Here is a 27791-nt window from a genome sequence, read left to right on the forward strand (position 1 = left end):
GTAGACACATTGAGAGTGAAAGGATCTTTTTTCCTCACATCTACTCACAAGGGTGTCCAAACTACACACAGTTCCTAGAATCATGTTACCTCTTGCTTCCATTCATTCTTTCATTAAATATTTATTGGGAATCTACTATGTGGCTGGCATTGTTCCAGGTACTGGGGAGGACAGCTCCACTGTATATGAGAAAAATCAAATGATGAAAAGCAGGACAAGTCAGTGATTAATAACGGACTTGGAAAAGTTTTCTTTAAAACGAAAGATAAAATCATGGGGGTAATAGAAATAAGCTCAAATGGTGATTTCCCTCAAATATCTCCTACTTATAGCTATATATTCTGTTTGTTCTGTATTAATCTACTAACAGGTTATTTAGCAAACACTCTCCATACATTTTCAGATGTTTGTTTCATCTACCCCATTGTACTGTAAAGAAAAAACTTCAAAGAACATGTAGAGATTTTTGAGATAGACTATTTAATTCAATACTTTCACTTTACAGATAAGAAAATACAGCCCCAGATAAGTGAATTACTATTGCAAGATCACTCAGAACAGAAACATTATTTCCCAGGTATGGACTATCTCAATGATAAATACTCTCTAGCAGTCAGTGGTTACACAAATAGTTGCTCATTCCAAAACCAGCTTAAAGAATCAAAATAAAATGAAAGAGTAAGAGAAATGTCTGCAAAATTGTTTTTATTAATAATACTTATTTGTTTTAGTAAAATATTTCACTGCATTTGCAGAGTTGAAGTTTAACCTGTTTGGAAATAGGATTGTTGCACATGTATTGAGATGAGGTCTTTAGTATGAGCCCTAATCCAACGTGACTGATGTTCTTGTAGAAAGGGGAAACTTGAACTCAAAAACTGACACATACGGAGGGAAGATGATGTGAAGACACGGACAACACCATCTGCAAGCCCAGAAGAGGGAACTGGAACAGCTCTTTCTTCAAAGCCCTCAGAAGGAACAAACCAACTTTGATTTTAGACTTCTAGCCTCTAGAATTGTGAGACAATTCATTTCTGTTAAGACCTCTGTGGTACTTTGTTATGGCAGCCATAGCAGACTAACACACTAACCAATAAGAAAATAACATTTCTTTCAGCTTTCAGTTCTTTGAGATCAACAGCCATTTAGGTATAGTTCCCACTTCACTCTTGCAACACTTACTGGCTTGTGCTTGGCTGTGTTGTCTCAGAAGGCTAACTTCTATTAAAAGATCCCATAAGGGCCCCTGGCCAGCCTTCCTGCCTCAACTCCCCTGCTGTCTCCAGGGGCAGGTGGCAGGCATGGGTACCTGCATTTCACTGGAGTGGTTTATTGGATCTCTGAGGGGAAGGAACAGCAGAAGAGGCCCTTCTTCCTCACCCAAGGTGAAGGGTGGTTGGGGCCAGGAGTTTGGACCCTCCAGGTCTTGCGGGAAGAGCTGGGTAATACCTGGTGTCTGAGTGATTCTCTGCAGACCCTTCACCTCTTCAAGGACCACTCATCCTCCTTTCAGCCCCCTTTATGGGGGCTGGGCAGCTGTGGAGCCAGCCACAGAGGCTCTTACAGAAGCGAGGCCTGGAGTAGCCTGCACCAAGTAGCAGGGTCAGGGTTCATGTGCTCCTCCTCCTGCCACAGGGGCTGCACATCCCATTGCCCCACTACTGCTTTCTGTCTCCCTCTGTCTAGCTTCCAGGGCAGGGAGCAGGCCCCACCTAGGGCTGCAGGCAGTCTGGCCTGTGCCAGCATGGGCTCTTGTGCCCACCGGCCTCACAGGTGCTGTGCTTTGTGCTCTTGGCTGCTGTGCTGGGACAGAATGGGATGCCAGGAAGAGAAGAAAGGGGGTGCAGTCTGAGGCCACCACCCCCCTTCCTATCTAAGGGAGGGTTGAAGACAAGGGGCTGGCATTCAGTGGGCAACAGAAAGGAGAGGCTCCTTGAAGCTGCTCAATCAGAGGCCCCCTGTCCCTCCTTTTGCCCTCCCCAGGACTAAAGACCTGGAGGGGCTGGGTGTGGGGCTGGCTTTTGGAGTGTGGAGGTGAATATGTGGGAGCAGAGATCATGAATAACTCAGGGCAGTGAACAGTGCACCAAGAGCAGGGCTGTGTGTGGGAGGCTGCAGCCAAGATTGCCTCAGCTCCTCTCCCTCTGGCTGGGAGGATAGCACAGGCTGGGGGCTGAGGGTGGAGGGTCTCAGCTCTGCTGCCCCCACCCCGGTACTAGCCTAGCTTCCCAAGCTGTGGCTTAGAGGATAGTTGGCTTCCTGCCTCTCTCCTCTAAAGCAGCAAGTCTGGGAAATCCTGGGGTGAGTGGAGTCACCCCACCCCTAGTTGCTGGCAGAGACTGAGACTAAAGCATCACTTAATAAACCCTTCCAAGCCCCCCCCCAAAAAAAGATCCTATAAGATACTCCAATGGACATATATTGGCAAGGCAGGCCCCATATCTATCACCTTCCAGTCCTCATTCACTTACTAAGTTAAAAAAAAAAAAAAAGAAGTGTTTATTTAACATCTACTGAATGCCAAGTGCACTGCTAAGTGCCAGGGGCGCAGTATGAGTAACAAACACATGGTCCCTGTCCTCATACAGTTCAAGCTAGTGAGGGAGCTAAACACAGAAATAAATCATGATAAACTAAAAAAACCCACTAATTCTCCCTCAGGAAGTAAAAGAAGGCTTCAAAGAAGAGATGACTTTTGAGCTGGATTTTAAGATTCACCAGGTAGATAAGGGAATTCCAGGAAGAGAAGACAATGTAAGCAAAGGAAATGTGGAAAAGTACAGCTTGTTTAGTGCATATTGACGAGTTCTTGGCTACAATGGAGAGATAGGTGAGAGGTAAGATTGGAAACATTGACTGGGGACCAAATTATTGAAAGGCCTAGAATGCCATTTAAGTATAAAGGAAAGGAAGCTTCACCCCCTTATCTCCCTCCTAGCTCCCCACAAAAAGGGAATTTTCATCTGCTTAAATCACATTTCCAGGCACTGGTTGGGCCTTGTTTACTCACAAGCAGGCCTACAATGTGTTAAAAGTACCATATATAGTGGTGCTTACTCTCCAAAGCTATCCTCAGAGGAAAAAAAAAAAAAAAAATCAAGCCAAAGTTCTCCCCTACTCCCACCCTGCCCCAAGGTAGCTGGCTGGTTCGTATGTTTTTCTACTGCTTGCATCCTGTGGAGGACCCAACCTGCCCATTTGCCTCTTCCTTTTCCCCTCAATTGTGCACCACTTATTCCCTTTCCTTGAATCTTCAGACACTGGCTAGTGGTAAGAGTTGGGCTTAGGGAGAAGAAGAGGCCCAGCCTATGCTTTGGGCCTTGGTCATATGCTCACTCAGTTTTACCAGAACTTTCTCCCTTGGATTACCGGCATATGTGCCTAGATTATAACATGCCACTGATCCTTTTTTGTCTTCTCCTTCAGGAAACAGAGAGCAGAGCCAAGGCAGAATTCAGGTATCCTTAGGTCAAAATCTTATGATTATACTGCTATCCTTCATATGTCTGAACTTCATTCCCTGTGTATTAAGACAGATATTTATAAACAGAGGAAAGATGTGACAGATCTGTGGACTTGCCAGAGGTCATCCAGAGTCTCCTTCACCCTTCAGATCTAGGAAGATCAATCAAATCTCCATGTTTTGTCTGAGGAAGTACAATGAATGCCTTTTCAGGGACTTGTGTGAAAGGAAACAGTGGGGGACTTACACTCTCTGTTACCTGAGGCTCTTTGCTCCTGCATCTGCTCTATTCCTTCTGTTTAGGCATCTTCTTGCCATTCTAAACCTGCTACTATGTTCTGCATCTCACAAACCCAGACATGGAACTCAGCCCTTTTACTTTATTGCCACAGTGCAAAACCCCACACGTGGCATTTGCATGTATGGAACACATTACTAAAGAAGATAGGGTCTGTGAAGTTTGAAGTGACTCTTAAGGAAAATTAGACAGGAAACTATGTTAGTCCAGGCCCGTGCAGAGAGCCTAACCATGAGTTCAAAGGTGCCCCATATTGTATGTCTGGGGGTCTTCTCCAGAGCATTCACCATGCAGAAGGAGCATAAACAGTTTAACTGGTCCTCGAATGGAGTTCAGCAGAGGGAAGGGAATGTAACTGAAGGAAAAAGGAACAAGGGATTTTAGGGGTGTTGGCAAGAGTGTGGTTTAAGTGACAGACCTTGCCTGCTTACAGCTGTTGGTGAGAACAGGCAGGGTTTAGAAATGTGGAGATTATATGGTCTCTAGTGCCACCTGTTGTCCAATTAAATGAAGAACTACTGGCTTGTCAACAATCCCTGAGAACTATACACCTAGAGATTAGAAGAAATGCCTGATTTTAATGATGTTCCTCAAAATAACCTCCCAAAGCAGAGCTGAGGGTGGGGTGGGGGTAGTGGGTGGTCCATAGGAGGTTGTGCAATTGCAGTAGCATCTGCTGTGGACAGCAGAGAAAAAAACAGTTTAGAAGAAGCCTCCATGCAGGATATAGCCAGCTTCCTGTCTTCTGAGTATCTTAGGACCAATGGTGACAGGCAGACTGTGATGGAAAGAACGAAGTGCTTTTCAGATTTATATTCAAAGTCTACTATCTATGATCATCTGTATTTCTTCTCCTAGGACCTCTGTCACCCACCTATCCGATGATGGTAATTGACAGGGCAGGAGCACCTTTATTTTGGACAAACCGCCACTTTAAGTTCCAACTCCCTTTCTAGCCTCATGTGTTTCAAGGAAATCACTTCTAACTATAAGCAAACAGAAAAAGCAGCCAGTTAAACACAAATAAAACAGCTCGGGCACAGAGGGAAGTAGGGGGAAAGTCTCTTAGGTAACTGCCAAATTTCACCCTCATACAATGGGCCCCAGTAAAACAGTGGGCCTTAATAAGGACATTCCTCTCCCTTCAGGGGCACTAAGATAGGGAAGCTAAAAGCAGACTTGGGGGGTATGTCTGCAGCTGAAAAAAAAAACAAAACAAACAAACAAAAAAACCACAACTCTCCCTCCCAAATAAGCACAACAAAGAAACACAGAAGCAGTCCAAGCCTCTAATAAACTCTCCCACCCTGAACCCTTAAAAACTCTTAGTCTGTAAAAAAAAGTTTGCCTCTAACCTAACTCAGTCAAAAGGCTCCTCTCGTGTTTGTTTTCTCTAAAATAAACCTGTCTTATCTGGCAAGCCACTTTTCATGTTTCTTTCATCTTTCTTTAATTCTTTCGGTAATGACCAAAATGCATGAATTTTTCTTTCATGTATTCTTATTATTATGTAGAGGAAAATATATCCAATAAATGAAATTTAAAACTCTCTTCAAAAGGTTGTATCAATACTTTCTTAATTATTTCAAGGAAGAGCCCTAAAATATATATATAAAACCATAGTTATCTTATGAATTCTGCTTTGTGGTGTTTTTTCTTAAGAAACATGAGTGCCGGCTGGGTGCGGTGCCTCATGCCTGCAATCCCAGCACTTTGGGAGGCCAAGGCAGGCGGATCACAAGGTTAGGAGATTGAGATGATCCTGGCGAACACGGTGAAACCCCATCTCTACTAAAAATACAAAAAAATTAGCCGGGCAGGGTGGCGTACGCCTGTAGTCCCAGCTACTCGGGAGGCTGAGGCAGGAGGATGGCGTGAACCTGGGAGGTGGAGCTTGCAGTAAGCCAAGATCACACCACTGCACTGCAGCCTGGGTGACAGAGTGAGACTCCATCTCAAAAAAAAAAGAAAGAAAGAAAGAAACATGAGTGCCAAAGTTTTATTTGTTCATTCTTACATTTGAAATATTCTTCAATGACATCCTTGGCTTAAGATGCTTTGACATAGTCCTTAACTACTGCACAACTGCAGCCAACTACTTTTCGGGGGTTTCCCTCTCAGTTTTACAGAGGCCTACCCATTCCCCTGGTTTCTCGTTGTCATCAATCTTAATTAGGGTGAGTTGGTGTTCAGCACCATGGGCCTCCACCAACTTGACATACATAGGCTCACTGCAGTTGGATGCAGGCAGACAAAGGTGGGCTTGGCGCTTGTCTAAGGCTTTGGCAGCTTCACAAATTGCACATGCTAGGCCATCATGGGTGAGGGCAGTCTTCCGCACCTCTTATAAAGTAGTGTTAATGGCCATGACACCTCCAGCAGCAATGCCTCCGTTGGCCATGATGGTGTATTAAAGGTAAAACAGAACCTCATATGCACTCGAGCCTCTGCCATGGCGTGACTTGGCAGTGGCAAGGAAATAGTGAATTATGGTTTTAACAGAAATTTTTAAACCAAATGTCTATTTGGGACATTGGTTTGGGAGGTACGGTGCCCTTTATGCTCTGTCTTTTCTATACAGTACATTCTTTGTTTTTCTTTTTATTTTTATGTTAGATTCTGGGGTACATGTGCAGACTTGTTACATGAGTATATTGTGTGATGCTGAGGTTTGGGCTTCTAATGATCCCATCACCCAAACAGGAAACATAGTATTCAATCGGTAGCTTTTTAACCCCTGCCCCTCTTCCTCCTTGCCCCCCCTTTTGGTGTCCTCAGTGTCTATTGCTCTAGTCTTTATGTCCAAGTGCACACTTATTTTAAACCTAGTTTCCAGACCCTGTGGTTGTCCCATCAGATGGGTATGAAGGTACCATGGAATCCATAAGGCATCTGCACAGGTACCTCTGCTCGGCCCAACTCTTCAAAGTTCTTGGCATCCAAAACTAGGAGAAAATTGCTTTCATTCTAGAAAAGGAAAGACAATATTGAAAATTATCTTTTCTTCATCAAAAATTTGCCTGTCTCCTCCACTAAGCTGTAAAATTCCTAATGGAGAGACCATGTTGGTCGGGCACAGTGGCTCACACCTGTAATCCCAGCACTTTGAGAGGCTGAGGTGGGTGGATTGCTTGAGCTCATCATTGAAGACCAGCCTCGGCAACATGGCAAAACCCCATCTCTATAAAAAATACAAAAATTAGCCAGGTGTGGTGGTGCACACCTGTAGTCCCAGCTACTCAGAGGCTGATGCAGGAGGATCACTTGAGCCTGGGAGGCAGAGGTTGCAGTGGGCTGAGATTGTGCCACTGGACTCCAGCCTAGGTGACAGAGCAAGACCCTGTCTTTAAAATAAAAGAAAGAGAAAGAGAGAGAGAGAAAGAGCAAGACCATGTCTTACACATCTTCATATCTCTCCCCAGAACCTAGCACAGTGCCTCACCTATATGCTCACAAATTGTTTCCTCAGTTGCTGAACTGGACTGGAAAGGATATCATAGCTAAAGAAGTTCATACCTAGAGCAAATAAATTAAGTTGTTTCTATCAATCACCTTCATAGGATTTCTTTGAGTTTAATATTTTTGCTTGCACCTTGCCAATCTTTTAAAAGACAGAAACTCTTTCTTCCAAGTTAGAAATGCCTCCATTTTGTGTTACTTTGTAGCTGTTCAAAGGGCAGCATTGCAAGGCAGACTGAGATCTGCCAAATCGAATTCCAGGAATGGCAAGTGCATGGCATGAGAACAAAGTCCTCCTAAAGCCCATGACAGGTATCGCTAATTGATCACAGCCTTTCTTACTGAACCCTTAAAAGGCCTCAGAGCCCTGCACCCCAGGCAGCCACTAATAATTAATCAAAGCTGATACTCAAAGTGAACCCATTTACCATAAGATTGCCCTAGACAAGGAGTCAGATAGTGAATAGTGTTATTGAGACACTGGACCAGGACTGATGACATTGGACTTGGAGGTCAGTTCATTGAAATTGGCAGCACACATGATGGTATAAACATTAGACCAGAAGTCAAAAGACTTGGATTTAAATACTGGCTTTACCACTATGAGATCTGATGCAAGTTTACTTCAACTTCTTTACTTTACAAATTCCACATGTATAAAATGGTATCCCACAAAGTTGTTTTGATAACTGAATATGTGTAAGTAGTTAGTAAATAACAAATTCCTATGCAAATACAAATTGTTATTATGGTCTTCCAAACAAAACTTTAAAACAACAAAATATGGATTGAGACAAAAGGGTATGTAAATAGTAAGAAGGGGAAGAGAAGGGAAAAGGAATCAAAGTAAACTATCGACAGATGAGTGTGCATCCTTGACTTATCAGATGACTCAGTGCTACTTTTCTTTCTGACTAGTGATAGGGAAATATATTTACCTGGTTGGGAGTGATCACCACAGAAAGAATAACCCCACCATCTTCTTCATTGGTTCCTGGTACTGGAACAAAAACAGGTTCTGAGGGATAAAAGCCATCTTCTCTCCAAACCTGCAAGTCCCAAAAAAAGCATTCGATAAAAGGCCAGTAGTAAGTTGGGAGCTTTCTATGGCTTTTGTCACTTCAAGCATGGATTTGGCTGTGATATAGTTTGGATGTGTGTCCCCTCCAAAGCTCATGCTGAAGTGCTGAGCCCAGTGCTGAAGGTGGGGCCTAGTGGGAAGTGCTGGGTGATGGGGGCCAGTCCCTCATGAATAGCTTAGCACCATCCTCTTGGTGATAAGTGAGCTCTGGCTCTATTAGTTCATCTGAGAGGTAGTTGTTTTAAAGGAGGCTGGCCCTTCCTCCTATCTCTCTTGCTCCCACTCTCTCACCATGTGACATGAGGCTGCCCCTTTGCCTTTGCCTTCTGCCATGATTGTAAGCTTTCTGAGGCCTCATCAGAAGCTGAGCACATGCTGGTGCCATGCTGGTACATCCCACAGAACTATGAGCCAAATAAGCCTCTTTTTCTTTTTCTTTTTTTTTTTTTTTTTTTTTTGAGACGGAGTCTTGCACTGTCGCCAGGCTGGAGTGCAGTGGCACAATTTCAGCTTACTGCAACCTCTGCCTCCCAGATTCCAGCGATTCTCCTGCCTCAGCCTCCCTATTAGCTGGGATTACAGGCATGTGCCACCACGCCCAGCTAATTTTTGTATTTTTAGTAAAGACAGGGTTTCACCATGTTGGCCAGGATGGTCTTGATCTCCTGACCTTGTGATCCACCCCTCCTCAGCTTCCCAAAGTGCTGAGATTTCAGGCGTGAGCCACCGCACCTGACCTAAACCTCTTTTATTTATAAATTATCCAGCCTCGGGGATTTCTTTATAACACAGAACAGACTAACACAGGCTGTCAATAGAATAATCCAAAAATAAAAGAATCAGCCCTACTGAGTTGAATATAGGAGAAAGAGAGGGAGTCTTTGCAGTCCCAGATTCCATCACCATCAAACACAATTTGTGTAACTATAATTTGCTATCTACTTTAAATATAGGTGTCCCAACAACCCTAACCCCACAATTGCCCCCAAAATAACATCAAGATCAAACATAGAATTATTTTGCTGGGCTTGGGGTCAATTTGGATTCCCTAGAAGGAACATACCCCTAACTTAGATGATTTCATAGTTCTCAAACTCAATAAAAGAAAATGGCTGAGCTCCTTAAATACTGAAGAATCTTAAGAGCTACTTTAAATAGAACTAATTCAAAGGGAAGAACAGGTTTCTGAAAAGTTCAAAAAGGAAAGAGTTTTTCATCACCTTCAGTGTCTTATTCACCACATCAACCTTGATCAGAGAATCCCCCACCAAATGCCGAAAGCCACAGCCATAAAAGAAACGATACTTTTTGCCACTGAATTGACCATAGTAGATCTGAGGAAATTCAATGCCTCCTTCCTTTTCTAGGTCCTCCTGATGTAGATTTTCATGAGAGCACCAGATCTAAAAGAGATTTCAAAAGGATTTGTAGTGGTTGCTTAATTCTTATTTTCCTCTTATGTATGTCAGTGAGGAGCCTCATACTTATAAAGGTTTGTGACAGGGCGTGGGAACTGAGGTTCTACGTCATTTTTTAATATTGTTCCTCTTTCCATCATATGTATGGATGCATAATGATTGTCAAATTTTATTAATAAGCTGTCAAATGACATAGGAGGTAGACATATGCTTTTTATTCTTCTAAAGCTAAGGCATTGACAGCTACACAATGATAGACCTGTGCTAAGCACATATTATCTAAAAGGTAGGGATTGCAGCTGGACGCGGTGGCTCGAGCCTGTAATCCCAGCACTTTGGGAGGCTGAGGCAGGTGGATTACCTGAGGTCAGGAGTTCGAGACCAGCCTGGCCAACATGGCAAAACCCCATCTTAGCTAAAAATACCAATACATTAGCCAGGCGTGCTGACAGGTGCCTGTAATCCCAGCTACTCGGGAGGCTGAGGCAGAGGAATTGCTTGAACCCAGAAGGCAGAGGCTGCAGTGAGCTGAGATGGTACCACTGCACTCCAGCCTGGGCGACAGAGCGAGACTCCATCTCAAAAAATAAAAATAAATAAAAAACAAAAGGTGAGGATTGCTAATGTCAAGCTCAAATGAATAGACATTCCACAACCATTAGACAGTTCCATATCTCTGTTTCAAAGCACAGGAAGGATAAATAAACACTGTGTTCATTCCCACTGTTTCTGCAATTCTTGTGCAAGCAGTGTTACATGACCTTACCCTGCTCGGATGAATGTTATAAAAGTTATTGGGTACCAAACATTTTGGAAAACAGCTAAGGAATAAAGTAACATCACTAAAGCTCAAAGTCTTACTCTAATGTTCATAGCATACCGTTCCATCAGCCTGTTTCACAGCACTGGCTGAAGTATAGGACAATGGACTCAGGTTGTCTCCCTCAGGGGCATTCAAACTGACATTTAAAGGCAAAACAAACCTTCGAGGGAAAGATCTGCCTGCTGAATTATAGACCTGTTTGGGAAGAAGAAAGAGATGAAAATTGTCATTCATATGGTAACAGTATGTCCCAATAATTTAGATCCAGTCAACATCATTGGCATTCCTAAATATTTAAATAAATGATAATTTCCATTCATTCATCTACTTAATATTTGTTGAGTACCTACTATAGCCCAAGCAGTTTTAGACACTGGAGATACAGTCATGAATAAAGCAAAGACTTTGACTTCATATAATTTATATTCTAGTGGAGGAATAATAAAGAAATTTAAAAATTAGAAAATATGGCCGGGCGCGGTGGCTCAAGCCTGTAATTCCAGCACTTTGGGAGGCCGAGACGGGCGGATCATAAGGTCAGGAGATCGAGACCATCCTGGCTAACATGGTGAAACCCCGTCTCTACTAAAAATACAAAAAACTAGCCGGGCGAGGTAGCGGGCGCCTGTAGTCCCAGCTACTCGGGAGGCTGAGGCAGGAGAATGGCGTAAACCTGGGAGGTGGAGCTTGCAGTGAGCTGAGATCCGGCCACTGCACTCCAGCCTGGGCGACAGAGCGAGACTCCGTCTCAAAAAAAAAAATTAGAAAATATTTGTGGCCAGGTACGGTGGCTCCTGCCTGTAATCCCAGCACTTTGGGAGGCCGAGGCAGGCGGATCACCTGAGGTCTGGAGTTCAAGACCAGCCTGACCAACATGGAGAAACCCTGTCTCTACTAAAAATACAAAATTAGCTGGGCATGGTGGCGCATGCCTCTAATCCCAGTTACTCAGGAGGCTGGGGCAGGAGAATCGCTTGAACCTGGAAGGCAGAGGTTGCAGTGAGCCGAGATCGTGCCATTGCACTCCAGCCTGGGCAACAAGAGTGAAACTCCATTTCAAAAAAAAGAAAAAAAAAAGTGTTATTTAATTAGCATCAAATAAACAAATGATTATATAACAAAGAGTAAGAAACTAGAGAGTAACAAGGGGTGCTTTCCTTCTTCAGATTTGATCAGGTAGACCTCTGTGTGGAAAAGGATCAACTTTGCAGGCCTGGGTTGCTCAGACCCTGCACTATTTCAAGAATGACTTGTTTTCATGACTGACCTTGGGCTGGTTACTGGGAACTGAGTTCTTGGGATGTTCTGCCTGATAAGAGTGTTCTTGCATGTGCCAGTCCTTAAGTGACTCTGCAGTAGTTTGTCCAGACAGTTTATGCTAACAATGTGATTTATAATGAACACCTCCATTCCCTTGAGTATCTGGAACATCAGTAACTGAGTGTCATCATGTAGGGGTTTTATGCTTATATAACTCATCCCCAATAAAAACCCTGGACAAGCAGGCTTGGGTGCGTTTCTTTGGCAGACAACATTTTACACATGTTGTCACTAGTTCCTGGAGGAATTAAGCGTGTCCATTGTGACTCTATTGGGAGAGGACTCTTGGAAGCATGTACCTGGTTTCCTCTAGACTGCATCTCATGCGCCTTTTTCTTTTGCTGATTTTGTTTTGATCCTTTTACTGTAATCATGAGTCATGATTACATGATAGTCATCACTATATAGAGTCTTTTTGAAAAATTTTAATAAAGATGGGACCTATGTTGCCCAGGCTTGTCTCGAACTCCTGGGCTCAAGCAGTCCTCCTGCCTTGGGCTCCCAAAGTGCTGGAATTACAGCCATGAGCTACCTCGCCCAACCTATATTGAGTCTTATGAATCCTCCTAATGAATCATCAAACCTAGGGGTGATCCTGGGAACCCCCAACACAGCTTCTCTGTAGAAATGATGTTTAAGCAGGAGACCCAAATAAAGTAAGTGTTTTTTTCCTAACAGTAAGTGCTTTAAGCCCATTTTCCTCTCCTGAAATACTGTAGGATGGAGAACAAACTGCATCATTTCCTCCCATATACCTAGTCTATATGATCTCTGTAGCCTGCAGAAATATTTTTAGTGAGTAAAGATTTAGTGCTATTCTTAAGATTCATAAAGAGTTATTAGCTTTTTTTCTAAAAGGTCACCATGGCTTCAGAAGTTACTAGCTTTTAAAAAATGACTTTAAGGCCGGGCGCGGTGGCTCAAGCCTGTAATCCCAGCACTTTGGGAGGCCGAGACGGGCGGATCACGAGGTCAGGAGATCGAGCCATCCTGGCTAACACGGTGAAACCCCGTCTCTACTAAAATACAAAAAAAAAATTAGCCGGGCGAGGTGGCGGGCGCCTGTACTCCCAGCTACTCGGGAGGCTGAGGCAGGAGAATGGCGTGAACCCAGGAGGTGGGGCTTGCAGTGAGCTGAGATCCAGCCACTGCACTCCAGCCTGGGCAACAGAGCCAGACTCCGTCTAAAAAAAAAAAAAAAAAAAAGACTTTAATTATATTTACAATTGTTTTCTCTTGCAAAACCAAAAGACACTTCAAATGATGGTAGGTTACATCATATGGATCAACTACCCCATTGAAAACAACTAGAAATGATGGACAAAATGTTTAAATCAGCTGCCTGAAGGACTGGTGACCTAAAAAGACAGTGAAGAACAAAGGGGCCAGGTTTGGGATGAAACAGAAACCCACAGAAACCAACTGGATACGGGGGCAAATTTTCCCCTACCTATTTAAACATATGCTCAACATTATTAGTCATTAGGAAAATGCAAATCAAAACCACAATGAGATATCACTTCACACCCATTAGGATGGTTATTTTTTTTTTAACCCAGAAAATAATAAATGTTGGTAAAAATGTGAACAACTAGAACTCTTGCGCATTGCTGATGGTAATGAAAAATGCTGTGGCCACTGTGGAAAAATAGCTTGGCAGTTCCTCAAAAAGTTAGACATAGAATTATACAATGTAGCAATTCCACTTCTAAAATATATACCTAAAAGAACTAAAAAAAAGAACTTGGATATTTGTATGCCAATGTTCATAGCAGCATTATTCTTAATACCCAAAAGATGGAAACAACCCAAGTATCCATCAACAGATGAATAAACAAATATAGTGAGTGTGTGTTTGTGTATACAATCGAATATTATCTAACCTTAAAAAGGAATGAAATTCTGATACATGCTACAACATAGATGAACCTTGAAAACATTACACTAAGTGAAATAAGACAGACACAAAAGGACAAGTATTGTATGATCCCACTTATATGAAGTACCTAAAATGGGCAAATTCATAGAAACAGAAAGTAGAATAGAGGTTACCAGAGACTGGAGGCGGGGGGAACAGGGAATTATTGTTTAATGGGTACAGAGTTTCTGTTTGAGATGATGAAAATGTGCTGGAAATGGATATTGGTGATGTTGCACAACATTGTGAATTTATGTAATGCCACTGAATTGCACACCTAAAATGGTTAAAATGGTAAATTTAATGTTATATATATAATTTTTACACCATAAAAAAAGAAATAATATGGAGATTTCCCATGTATTCGTCATCCTCTCTTGCCAGTGGGAATGTCTTGCATAATTACAATACAATATCACAACTGGGAAATTTACATTGATGCAATCCACCAACCTTATTCTAGTTTAACATGCATTCATTTGTGTGTGTATGTGCGCGTGTATTTAGTTCTATGCTATTTTATCACGTGTAAATTCATGTACCTACCACCCCACTCAAGATACAGAACAGATCCATCACCACAAGGATCCTTCACGCTACTTTTTGATAAGGATATACCATAGCAACTCGCTCATCCCTTAACCTTAAAGAGAAGGGCTTTCCAATAGTTTTGAGGGCTAGAGTGACAACAGTTTGAGTTTACGATTTTCCAAGAAGAGGAAGACCTACTAAACCTCTAGTCCTTTGGGTTTGGACCTCATAGGTCTGTACCTTATGAATTAGAATAAACAAGAAATAGTCCAGTACTTGCATGGACTGAATCCTGCTTCAAATTATACAAGCAAGTGAAATTCTTCTCTAGAGGAAGATAACATCATCCTGTGTCTCAAAATATTTCCACAATTTTTAAAACACAATATTCTGCAAATGAAAGAAAATAACCAGCACATGAAAAGACAAAGCAACATGATTAAAAACCAAAATAAATAACAGATAACAGAAACAGAATCACAGAAGATCCAGATAATAGTTATCAGACTTTAACTATTCTAGATATGTTTAAGGAAATTATTTTAAACTGAGAATTGTGGTAGAGAACTATAAATTGGAAAAGAGAACCAAATCAATATTCTAGAACTGTAGATCTACCTATAAGGAAATTTTCAGGTCTGGAAGGCTTTACTGTTGAATTATTCCAAAAATTTAAGAAATAATGTCAATCCTATACAATATCATCCAGAGAGAAGGAAAAGAGAGAACAATTCCCAACTCATTGTATGAGACTAGAAAAACCATGAAACCAAAACCTAGGAAGAACATTATAGAAAAGAAAAAAAATTAAAAGGCAATTTTATTCATGAACATAGATACAAAGAATTCTAAACAAAATAGTAACAAAGCAAATCCTGCAATATATTTAAAAGAAAATACAATGCGACCAATTGGGATTTACTTCAGGAATGGAAGGGCAGCTTAACATTCAAAAATCAATCAATGGCTGTTATGAACATTTTTTAAGGAATCAGTCAATGTACTTCATCACGTTCACAGAATAAAGGATAAAAGTTATATGATTATCTCAATAGTGCAGAAAAAAAAACAGTTGATAAAGTCCAATATCCATTCATGACAAAAAATCTCAGTAAACTAGGAGTAAAAGGGAACTCTCCTAATCTAATAAAATGTATCTTTTTAAAAAGATGTCCACACAAAACCTGCTAACAAATATTTATAACAGCTTTATTCATAATTGCCAAGATTTGGAAGCAACCAAGATGTCCTTCAACAAATGAATGAATACACAACTGTGGTACCTATTTCAGTGATAAAAAGAAATGAGTTCTCAAGTCACAAAAGACACAGAGGAACCTTAAATGCATATTGCTAAGTGAAAAAAGTCAGTCCGAAAAGTCTACATACTGTATGATTCCATGTGACATTCTGGAAAAGTCAAAACTACAGAAATAGTGAAAAGATCAGTGGTTTCCAGGGGCTGAGAGAAGGAAAGGGGAAGGGAAGAATAGGTGGAGCCCAGGGAGATTTGCAGGGCAGTGAACTATGCTGTATGATATTGGTAGATACATGACATTATGCATTTGTCAAAACCTGTAGAACTGTACAACACAGACCTAACCATCATGTACAGTATGGACTTTAGTTAGTAATAATGTAACACTCCTCCACTGATACATCAGTTGTAATAAATGTATCATACCAACGCAAGATGTTAATACCAGAGGAAACTAGCAGGAGGGGGAAATATGGAAACTCTCCATACTTTCTGCTTGATTTTTCTTTAAACCTAAAACTGCTCTAAAAAACAGTCTTTTTTTTATTATTATTATTTTAGAAGTCCTTTATTGTAAAGGTAATTCTTTTGTCTGATGACAAACGGCAGCCACAGTGATTATTCTGGATCTCCACATTAGACAAATTCAATTTCTTCTTGAGACACAAGTTTACTTCTGTATTTCTGAGGTAATGTTTTCATTACTTCTGCAGTGTCTGGTGCATCTGCAAATCTAGTAACTTACTTCCCTTAGAATGCTGGGAAATTGCAGAAGAGTGAGATGGTTGTCCTGTTGATCTCAAAGTTTCTGGTACATTGGGTTTAGGATTGTCTCTTCTAGCAGGGAAGCTTATTAACGGAGCATGTGGCTTGACTACCTGAACAACCCTGCTAGCAGACACATCTTGCTGCCCATCATGACCCCCAAGAAGGGACAGTTTCTTTTTTTTTTTTTAATCTACAGCATACAGCATGCTTAATGGTAAAATGGTGCAAGCTTTGCCTCACAGATTGGGAACAAGTTAAGGATGCCACTATCATCACTTATATTCAACACTGTACTGAAGATCCAGTGAAATAAGACAAAAAAAAAAAAAAGAAAGAAAGAAAACCAATAAACAACTTACATGTAGAGTTATAAAAGGAACTGTCATTACTTGCATGTGATATTATAGATGTAAAAAACCTAAAAGAATCTATAACTATTAGAATTTGTAAGTGTAATTACAATATTAGTGAATATAAGATCAACAAACAAAAATCAATTGCTGGCCAGGTGCGGTGGCTCACAGCTGTAATCCCAGCAGTTAGGGAGGCCAAGGCGGGTGGATCACTTGAGGTCAGGAGTTCAAGACCAGCCTGGCCAACATGGTGAAACCCTGTCTCTACCAAAAAATATGAAAATTAGCCAGGAATGGTGGCACGTGCCTGTAGTCCCAGCTACTCAAGAGGCTGAGGTGGGAGGATCGCCTGAACCCAGGGGGCAGAGGTTGCAGTGAGCTGAGATCACACCACTGCACTCCAGCCTTAGTGACACAGTGAGACCATCACCCTGTCTCAAAAAAAAAAAAAAAAAAAATCAATTGCTATATAGCAACACTATCATAAAATGAAAGCAAAAAATAAACAACATTTAAAATAATGTAAAAAAAATCTAGGAATAAATCTAACAAAAGATGCAGAAAACCTGTAACCAGAAAACTATAAACATTGAAAGAAATTAAAGAAGTCTCAAATAAATGGAAAGATATATTGTGTTCACATACTGGAAGACTCAACATTGTGTAAAGAGGTTAGTCCTCTCTCAAATTGATACATTGGTTCAGTGCAAATACAATTAAAATATGACCATATTTTTGTGCAGGGAACTGACAGCTGATTCTAAAATTTATACAAAAATGTGAAGGGCCAGGGATGGCCATGACACTCTTTGCAAAAGAAAAATATTAGGATAACTTGATACTAAACCTTAAGACTTTTTTAATGCAGTGCACAAGTAACCATAAGTAGAACCATGAAACAGAATATAGAGTACAGAAACAGAATAACGCATATACAGATACTTGACTTCTCTAGAAGATAACACAGGATAATATTTGCATTACGTTACCAAGAGAAGATGTCTAAAACAAGATGTACAATGTGTAAGTCACAAAGGAAAAGATTGTATACTGGGCCATATTAAGAATGTTTATTCATTAAAAGGCACTATTAAGATAATCTGATAAAGACAGCTAGAAAAATACCTATAGCAATTTTATATTTAATAATGAATTGTTAAACATTTTTCAACACTACCTGTTCAACTTCTATTCATTATCTTGCACTTCTATTCAACTCGAAGTCCTAGCTGGTACAGTAAGGCAAGAAAAAGAGATAAAGCCCTAAGTATTAGAAAGAAAGTTGTCATTATTTTCAGGTAACATGACTGTGCACATAGAAAATCCAAAATAATTTGTGGATCAACTATTTGAACTAATAAGTGAATTTAGCAAGATCTCTGGATACAAAATCAATTATATTTCTATATAAGAACAAAAAACAGGAAATGAAAGCTTAAAAGATACCATTTACAATAATTTCAAAACACACAAAAAGAAATGTAATATCTTTATACTGAAAACTATAACATTACTGAGAGAAATTTTTAAAGACCCAAATAAATGGAGGGATATTCCATGTTCATGGATTGGAAGACTCAATATTGTAAAGATGTCGGTTATCTCCAAATTGATCTACAGTTGCAATACTGTATCCCACCCATCTGGGAAGTGAGGAGTGCCTCTGCCCAGCTGCCGCCCAACCACCCCAGGAGTGCCTCTGCCCAGCTGCCCACCGTCTGGGAACTGAGAAGCGCCTCTGCCCAGCTGCCACCTCTGCCGCCCCAGGAGCGCCTCTGCCCAGCCACCCACGGTCTGGCAAGTGAGGAGGCCTCTGGCCAGCCGCTGCCCTGTCTGGGATGTGAGGAGGCCTCTGCCCGGCCGCTGTGCAACCTTCCAAGTGTGAAGTGACAGCCTTGTGTGTGTCTTTTCTGCCTTCCCCAAGTTTGCATTTTCGACATTAAAGTTTACCTTTTAATTAAAAGTTAAAAATAAATAAATAAAATGAAAAATAAAAATAAAAAATGGGCAAAGGACCTGAACAGTCATTTCTCCAAAAATAGAGGCCAGGTGTGGTGGCTCACACTTGTAAACCCAGCACTTTGGGAGGCTGAGGCAGGAGGATCACTTGAGCCCAGAGGTTTGAGAAAAGCCTTGGCAACATAACAAGACCTTGTCTCTACAAAAAAAAGTTTTTAAAATATTAACTGAGTGTGGTGCCACACACCTGTAGTCCCAGCTACTTGGGAGGCTGAGGCAGGAGGATCACGTGTGCCCAGGAGTTTGAGGCTTCAGTGAACTATAATCATGCCACTGCACCCAGCCTGGGCAACAGAGTGAGATCCTGTCCCTAAAAAAAAAAATAAAATAAAATTTTAAAGTCCAATAGGCATATAAAAAGGTGCTCAACATCACTGACCATAAGGGAAATACAAATATAAAACCTCACACTCATAAGGATGGCTATTATCAAAAAGAGAAGAGATAACAAATGTTGGCAAGGGTGTAGAAGAAAGGGAACCCTAGTACCTTGTTGGTGGGAATATAAATTGGTACATCCATTATGAAAAACAGTATAAGAGTTCCTAAATAAATAAAAAATACAGATGACCCTTGAACAACACAGAGCGGGGTAGAGGGGCCAACCCCCCACATAGTCAAAAATCCACACATAACTTTTGACTACTCAAAAATGTAACTACTAATAACCTATTTTTGACTGGAAGCCTTACCAAAAACATACAGTTAATTAGCACATATTTTGCATCTCATATATATTATATATTGTATTCTTACAATAAAGCAAACTAGAAATAAGAAAATGTTACTAAAGGCCAGGCATGGTGGCTCAAGCCTGTAATCCCAGCACTTTGGGAGGCCAAGGTGGGCAGATCTCCTGAGGTCAAGAGTTCGAGACCAGCCTGGCCAAACCCCATCTCTACTAAAAATGCAATGGGCATGGTGGTGGATGCCTATAATCCCAGCTACTCAGGAGGCTGAGGCTGGAGAATGGCTTGAACCCAGGAGGCGGAGGTTGCAGTGAGCCAAGATTGTACCATTGCACTCCAGCCTGAGCGACAAGAGCAAAACTCTGTCTCAAAAAAAAATAAAATAAAATGCTATTAAAAGTCATAAGGAAGAGCAAATATATTTACGATTCATTAAGTGGTAGTAGATCATCATAAATGTCTTCATTCTCACTGTCTTCACATTGAGTAGTCTGAGGGGGAGGAAGAAGAGGGGTTTGTCTTGCTATCTCAGGGGTGGAGAGGTAGAAGAAAATTTGCATATAAGGACCCATGCAGTTCAAATCCACGTTGTTCAGGGTCAATTGTACAACATATGACCCAGCAATCCCTCTCCTGGGTATACACTCAAATGAGATGAAATCACCACCTCATGAAAATAGCTGCATTCTTACGTTCATTGCAGCATTATTCATAATAGCCAAGAAACAGAAACAACCTAAATACCCATTGGCAGATGAATGGATAAAGAAAATGTGATATATACACACAATGGAGTATTATTCAATCTTAGAAAAGGAGATCCTGATGTCTGCCACAACATGGATGGACCTGGAAGACATTATGCTAAGTGAAACAGCCAGACACAGAAAGAAAAATATTCTATGAGGCAAGGCACTGTGGCTCATGCCTGTAATCCCAGCACTTGGGGAGGTCAACGCAGGCAGATCACCTGAAGTCAAGAGTTCAAGACCAGCCTGGCCAACATGGTGAAACCTGGTCTCTACTAAAAATACAAAAATTAGCCAGACATGATGGTGTATGCCTGTAGTCCCAGCTACTCAGGAGGCTGAGGTAGGAGAATCACTTGAACCCGGGAGCAGAGGTTGCAGTGAGCCAAGGTCACACCACTGCACTTCAAACTGAGTGGCAGAGTGAGACTTTGTCTCAAAAAAAAAAAAAAGAAAAAAAATATTGCATGATCTCATTTTCATGTGGAATTTTTTAAAGAAAATCTCAAATACACAGAGAAAGACAATGAAACAGTGGTTACCACCAGAGGGGAAGGGAAGACAAAGACAAGATGTAGCTCAAAAGATACCAAACAGTAGATACGTAGTATGAACAAGTCTAGAGCTCTAATATATAAACACAAGAAATAAAGTTAATAAGATTGTATTCTATTAGAGATTTTTGTTAAACAAGTAGATTTTAACTGCTCTTGTCACACAAAAAAGTAACTATGTGACATGATAGATATGTTAATCTGCTTCACTATGCTAACCATTTTACTATTTACATGTATCCCATAACATCATGTTGTAAACCTCAAATATATACAATGAATTTTATTTTTAAAACAAGAACAAAAACAAAACCTGATAAATGGATTCTAAAATTTATAGAAATGCAAAAGGCCATGAAAAACTCAGGCAATCTTAAAACAGAAAAGAGATAACCACAGACGTCAGGACTACCATGAAGCTATAAGTAAACTTAGTAAGGCATAAGTAAACGTAATAAGTACTATTTTACAAACATTTAAAAAGAAAACTATAGCTAAAAAATAAAGCTACAGCTAGAAACAATGTATATTACATAATTCAAGGAAAAACTTTACCTTGGATTCAGCATCAGGAAAAAGTGAATCCCTTCAACTAGGTGGACTGATTGACAGTCTACTTTGCTGCCCCTTCCAGCAAACTTTGTTTGGTGCTTAAGTGTAACAAGGAGATAAGGAACTATCACATACGCTTTTTTTTTTTTTTTTTTTTTGGAGATGGAGTCTCGCTCCGTTGCACAGGCTGGGGTGCAGCGGTGCAATCTCGGCTCACTGCAACCTCCACCTCCTGGGTTCACGCGATTCTCCTTCCTGAGCCTCCCAAGTAGCTGGGATTACAGGTGCCCACCACCACACCTGGCTAATTTTTGCCTTTTTAGTAGAGACAAGGTTTGACCATTTTGGTTGTCCAGGCTGGTCTCAAACTCCTGAGCTCAAGTGATCTGCCCGCCTCAGCCTCCCAAACTGCTGGGATTACAGGTGTGAGCCACCATGCCCAGCCACATACGCTTTTAAACACATATCTTGGCTCTCTTTGCCATGCTTTTTACTTATTAGGTATTAAATAAGCTATTTCAAATTATTTTTAATATTAAATAAATGATGAAGCTATGTCTTCAATGCTTTAAAACTACTCTCTCTCATTACTTGCCACAAGGAAACAAGAGAAACATGTAATTCCTAGGTCAGGCATGGTGGCTCATGCCTGTAATCCCAAGACTTTGGGAGGCTGAAGCAGGCGGATCACTTGAGGTCAGGAGTTTGAGACAAGTCTGGCCAACATAGTGAAACCCATCTCTACAAAAAATTTAAAAATTAGCAGGGCGTGGTGGTGCGTGCCTATAATCCCAGCTACCTGGGAGGCTAAGGCATGAGAATCTCTCGAACCTGGGAGGTGGAGGTTGCAGTGAGCCAAGATCGCACCATTGCACTCTAGCCTGGGTGACAGAGCAAGACTCGGTCTCAAAAGAAAAAAAAGAGAGAGAGAGAGAGAGAAACATGTGAGAGAGAGACAGAGAGAAAAAAGCATGTAATTCCAAAGCCAAAGCAAGATCTTGGAGTTCAAAATTATTTTGATGACTCTTGACAAATTCTAATGTTTACCTGATCAAGCTCTTCCCCAGCCTTCCTGAGATTCTGTAACTGGTAAACTTCTAGGATTCTTCCATTATCTTGACAGCACAAATCAATTATAACACAGCCCTGGTCCTCAAAGGCATTGATTTGATGAAATGCAACAAAAGGTTTGCTGTAGTATCTCCCTGGAAGAAGCTGCAGGGGAAAACACAAACAATGAAAAAAATTTTTTTTTAGTTTTCTTCTTTTTCCCTTTCCTTTAGGAAACAGGTCCAAAAAGTTCAAAATAAGAAAATTAGGAGGATTTCCCCCTCTGAAATGGCAGGTCCAGTATATATAAAAGTAGAATACAGAATGTAGAAGCAAATATGCTTTGATTTAAACATTGTTTGCTTAAGCAATGAACTGGGGCTATTTCATATAGACTGATCAATTGTTACGATGAACTTAAAAACCCTCATGAAATATAGCCCAATGTTTTGAATGATATGCAAATCTTGGACTCTAACTGCATGGTTAAATAGAAAATATTGCTACTCAGTATACTGATGATAAATTAAGAGACTAATTTTTTTAAAGTGCAGTCATTACTAAATTTTTTTTTGTAATGAGATCCAGATAGAGTAAATTTAAGATACTATCTCTTTAGAGAGGTAAAAAGTAGGCAAATATAATAGTGGTATGAATCAGGAGTGTAAAAAGATATTCAACCATCGTGGTTGGACTTTAGTAGGATTGTCACATTCACATATTAAGAAGCCAGAGAATTGGGCTGGGCATAGTGGCTCACACCTGTAATCTCAGCACTTTGGGAGGTGGGCAGATCACGAGGTCAAGAGATCAAGACCATCCTGGTCAAAATGGTGAAACCCTGTCTCTACTAAAAATACAAAAAAATTAGCTGGGTGTGGTGGCACATGCCTGTAGTCCCAGCTACTGAGGAGGCTGAGGCAGGAGACTCACTTGAACCCGGGAGGTGGAGGTTGCAGTGAGCTGAGATCTCACCACTATACTCCAGCCTAGTGATAGAGAAGACTCCGTCTAAAAAAAAAAAAAAAAAAAAAAATCTCAAAAAAGGAAAAAAGAAGCCAGAGAATCAACTAATTAGAGTATTACTGCAAAAATCACAGAAGATTTCTGCACGAACAACACCCTCTTTAGCAGCTATTATGATATGGAAAAAATCCATGCTAAGAGAGTTTCTTGGATGCCATTTTAATTGAATCAGATCATTAAAAGGATAAAATTGTTTTCTATAATTCTCTAATATGCAAAATCCATCGTACTAATTAATAAGTAGCTAGCTCAACCTATAGAAGAAGGTAATATCCTTGATTAAAAGTGTCCTATGCAAATAATATCCAGGGAAGGTTAAAAAATCAACTATATGGAAATTTGCCTTTGTTTCCAACAATTTTCATGATAAATATACTCCACCTGTCCAGTGTGTTTATCCACCACATGAAACCGCGTATTACACTGGGGTTCCCAGCTTATCCCATCTGAAAAGGCCTTTCCTCGAATTTTAGAAGTGGCAATTTTCCACAGGTTCATCTTTAGAGGTTGTTCAATGAAAATAATATAGTTCCTTGTCATTCCTAAAAGGTTCCAGCAAACAATAAAAATGTTATTTGGCAAACTAGAGTTGTCTGAAATGTGACAGTTATGGGGACTTGTCTGAATGCCTGGACATGTTACTGATGCCCTAAACAAATGCCAGCCAGAAATACATGTTTACTGTCTCCCAGCTTTACTATACATATTTCCTGTTCCTACATAAAAAAGGGAACTGCTTAGAATAGCTTGGGTTGCATGTTCTCAGCTTGCTGTTTATCTTTTTTTCCTTTTCTTTTTAAATTATTTGGTTTAGGAACAAAGTAAAAAAGTATAGTATTAAAGTGTCCTTTATGATCTGTACATGTATCCCTTAATCCTTTTCCTGCTTATACTCGGGGTAAGAATCTAGGAGCAGTTTGGCTATATGATTTAAAATACAGAAAATAAATAGTCTGAGTAAAAACTGAACCAATCTATACAGAATATAAATTCCCCTCAAAATAGAGTCAAGATGACCTTTTCATGTCTGATTGCTATTGGTTGCCTAAAATTTTAAATTCTATCAACTAATTTTTTAGTAATTGCTTATACTAAAGCAACTACAGTATATCTTTTCAAGCAGTCAGCTGGCTAGGGTCAGGAGTATGTGACTAAACAGAATAACCTTAACTAGCATCAAAATGCAACCTTGGTCTCATTATCACCATAGCATGATAAACTATTAACATAACATTTGCCAAACTAGTCCTTCTGCTACAGCAACATCAAGGCAGGGCCCACTGAAATTTGCCTTATCCCTGGACTCACCAAAGCTATGGTAGTAAGAAGGTTTCCCTTTCTCTGTAGGAGCAATAGAACATATCACCTGGGCTCCATGGATGGTCTCCTCAAGGTCCACCTTCTCTGGAGGAACCCGAATAACCTTATAGGAGAAACCTGAAAAATGAAAAGTCCTATCTTACTTGTTTTACATACATTCTAGATTAAAAGACAACCCTTGCACTTGTGGACTTGCCAAAAGCAATTAAGAGATTTATGCAATATGCATGACACTCTTATTTCCTGAAGGGTTATTTCAAACAAAGATTTAGATCTTAAAAATATGTTATCGCTATGAAAATAATTAGCTAAGGTTTTGAAACAGCACATCCAAAGTGATCAACCAATGATTCATTCTATTATAATGCTTACTTCATCTCTAATTCATAGGAAACATTAAGGTAGCAGCCAGGCACTGTTCACAATAGCAAAGACTTGGAACCAACCCAAATGCCCATCAATGATAGACTTGACAAACAAAATCTGCCACATACATGCCATGGAATACTATGCAGTCATAAGAAAGGATGAGCTCATGTCCTTTGCAGGGACATGGACGAAGCTGGAAACCATCATTCTCAGCAAACTAACACAAGAACAGAAAACCAAACCGCATGTTCTCACTCATAAGTGGGAGTTGAACAATGAGAACACATGGACAAAGGGAGGGGAACATCACACACCAGGGCCTTTCAGGGGGTGGGGGGCTAGCAGAGAGATAGCATTATGAGAAATATCTAATGTAGATGCCGGGTTGATGGGTGCAGCAAACCACCATGGCATGTATATACCTATGTAACAAACCTGCACATTCTGCACATGTACCCCAGAACTTAAAGTATAATAATAAAAAAAAAGAGCTATTATATAATGAGGTAGTGATTACAATGGACCTGTCTCATATGTATGGTGAATAGACAGGTCATAGAGTTGAAGTTCTTAAACTCAAAAAAAAAAAAATATATAGCAGCCAGAAATATCCTCAAATTCTGTTCCTTCCCTTCCTTCCCCTATTCTAACTACAGTCTCCATTTGCACTCGTGTCCAGCTCCTTCCCTCAACCCTCTGGACCCCTAGGGTCACTCTGGGTTCCATCCCATCCTGTCTCATCAACATTCTTTCATGCAGTCATTCATCTGTCTATTGCTTACTGGCTCTTCAAGAATCAACTCAGATATCCACTCCTCAAGTAGTCTTCCCTGACTCTTCCCCCCCCCAAAGGCATTTGGTGCCCCTATTGTATGTCCTCATTACATCCTCATAGTCATAGCACGTATCTCATTGTATACAATTTTCTGCTTATTTATCTGCTTTCCAATACAGTTCTTTATTTATTTATTCTGCAACTACTACTTTTTGAGCACCTACTATATTCCAGACACCATTCTGAGTGTTCTTAGTACTATATTCCAGGCACTTGTATACAGAAATATGCAAAATAGACAAAAATCCCCCCCTCTTCCTCCACCTTCTTCTTCTTCATTTTATTTTTAGAGACAGGGCCTTGCACTGTCACCCAGGCAGGAGTACAGTGGTGTGATCATAGCTCATTGCAGCCTCGAACTCCTTGTCTCAAGCAATCCTCCCACCTCAGCTTCCCAAAGTGCTGTGATTACAGGTGTGAGCCACTGTGCTCAGACAAAATCTCTTATTTTGTCTTATTGTGTTTCTTTTAAATCATATAATAAGTAAAAATACAATGCATCAGATGACAATGAGAACTATAATAGAAAATAAGCCAAGGAATAAGGATCAAGAGTGATCATATGAGGAGTAGGAGCTACTGTTCGCACCTTTAAATATGCTGGTCTGGAAAGTTTCACTAAGTGGGTGACATTTGAGTAAAGACCTAAAGGAGATGAGGAAGAACGCTTGAAGATATCTGGGAGAAATGCATTCGAGGTAGAGGAAAGAGCAAATGCAAAAGTTCTCAGCCAGGAGCACCACTGGAGTGTCTAAGTATCAGCAAGGAGGCCAGTGTGGCCCTATCATGATAAGCAAAGAGGAGTGTCTAGGAGGTAAGTTCAGAGAGGCGGGTGTGGGTTAAAAAGATAACTCTGGTAACTCTGGTGTTACCGCGCTGAAAAGAAACCGAAGTGGGGCAAGGGCAGAATCAGGGCAACTAGTTGAGGGACTATTGCAGTCATTCAAGTGAGAAGGGATAGTGACTCAAAGTAGAGTGGTGGCCATGGAGGTGGTGTGAAATGGTTGGATTGTTGATATATTTTGAAGGCATTGCTGATATTACTTTTTTTGTTTGTTTGTTTGGTTGGTTGGTTGGTTGGTTGGTTGGTTGGGTTTTTTTTTTTTTTGAGACAGGGTCTCACTCTGTCACTCAGGCTGGAGTGCAGTGATGCAATCACGACTCACTGCAGCCTCAACCTTCTGGACTCAAGCGATCCTCCCACCTCATCCTCCCGAGTAGCTGGGACCACAGGCACATGCCACTATATCCGGCTAATTTTTGTATTTTTTGTAGAGATGAGAGCTTGCTATATTGTCCAGGCTGGTCTCAAACCCCAGAGCTCAAGCAATACACCCACCTCAGCCTCCCAAAGTGCTGGAATTACAGACATAAGCCACTGCACCTGACCCTGAAATTACTTTTGGATCAACTGATATAAGAGATAAATGTAAAGGATGATTCCACAGTTATTGCCCTTAGCAACTGGAAAGATGGAGTTAGTATCTCCTGAGATGGGGAAGACTCATCTTAAGGAGAGAAAGAAATAAGCCAGGCACAGTGGTGCATGCCTATAGTCCAGCTGCTTGGGAGCATCTCTTGAGCCCAGGAGTTCAAGTCCAGCCTGAGCGATATAGCAAGACTCCATCTCTAATCGAAGAAAGAAGAAGAAGAAGGAAGAAGAAGGAGGAATGAGGGAGGGAAGGGAAGGGAAGGAAGGGAAGGGAAGGGAAGGAAGGGAGGGAAGAGAAGGAAGGGAAGGAAGGAGAACAAGGAAGAGAGAGAAGAAGGAGGAGGAGGAGAAGAGGAGGTGGTGGTAGTTTAGGGGAAAATATCAGGAGTCTGGTTTTTGACAAGTTAATTTTGCAATGCCTATTAGACATCCTAAGAAGAATGCTGAGTAAGCAATTGGATATAAAATACTGGGGAGGTCTAGGTTGGGGATATAGATATGTT

General features: G+C 40.8%; 1 protein-coding gene and 2 pseudogenes across 4 annotated transcripts in view; all 3 read right to left on the reverse strand.

The window, feature by feature from the left end:
* Positions 1-5700: 5700 nt before the first annotated feature.
* On the reverse strand, positions 5701-6165 carry LOC108582043 (annotated as a pseudogene).
* The window catches only part of BCO2 (beta-carotene oxygenase 2), a 45099-nt gene continuing 23057 nt past the window's right edge, over positions 5750-27791 (reverse strand). For all 4 annotated transcript variants that reach the window (XM_003910705.5, XM_009187283.4, XM_009187282.4 and 1 more), the window contains 7 exons: positions 24641-24769; positions 23714-23874; positions 22304-22471; positions 10603-10740; positions 9525-9707; positions 8162-8272; positions 5750-6731 (listed from right to left, as the gene is read on the reverse strand). In XM_003910705.5, coding sequence (XP_003910754.1) covers positions 6618-6731; positions 8162-8272; positions 9525-9707; positions 10603-10740; positions 22304-22471; positions 23714-23874; positions 24641-24769 — 1004 coding nt within the window. In that variant the 3' untranslated portion in view covers positions 5750-6617. The remainder of the gene's footprint in view (positions 6732-8161; positions 8273-9524; positions 9708-10602; positions 10741-22303; positions 22472-23713; positions 23875-24640; positions 24770-27791) is intronic.
* Positions 15707-16908, reverse strand: LOC101015206 (annotated as a pseudogene).

Source organism: Papio anubis, chromosome 12 (assembly GCF_008728515.1).
Source record: "Papio anubis isolate 15944 chromosome 12, Panubis1.0, whole genome shotgun sequence".
Lineage (NCBI taxonomy): Eukaryota > Metazoa > Chordata > Mammalia > Primates > Cercopithecidae > Papio > Papio anubis.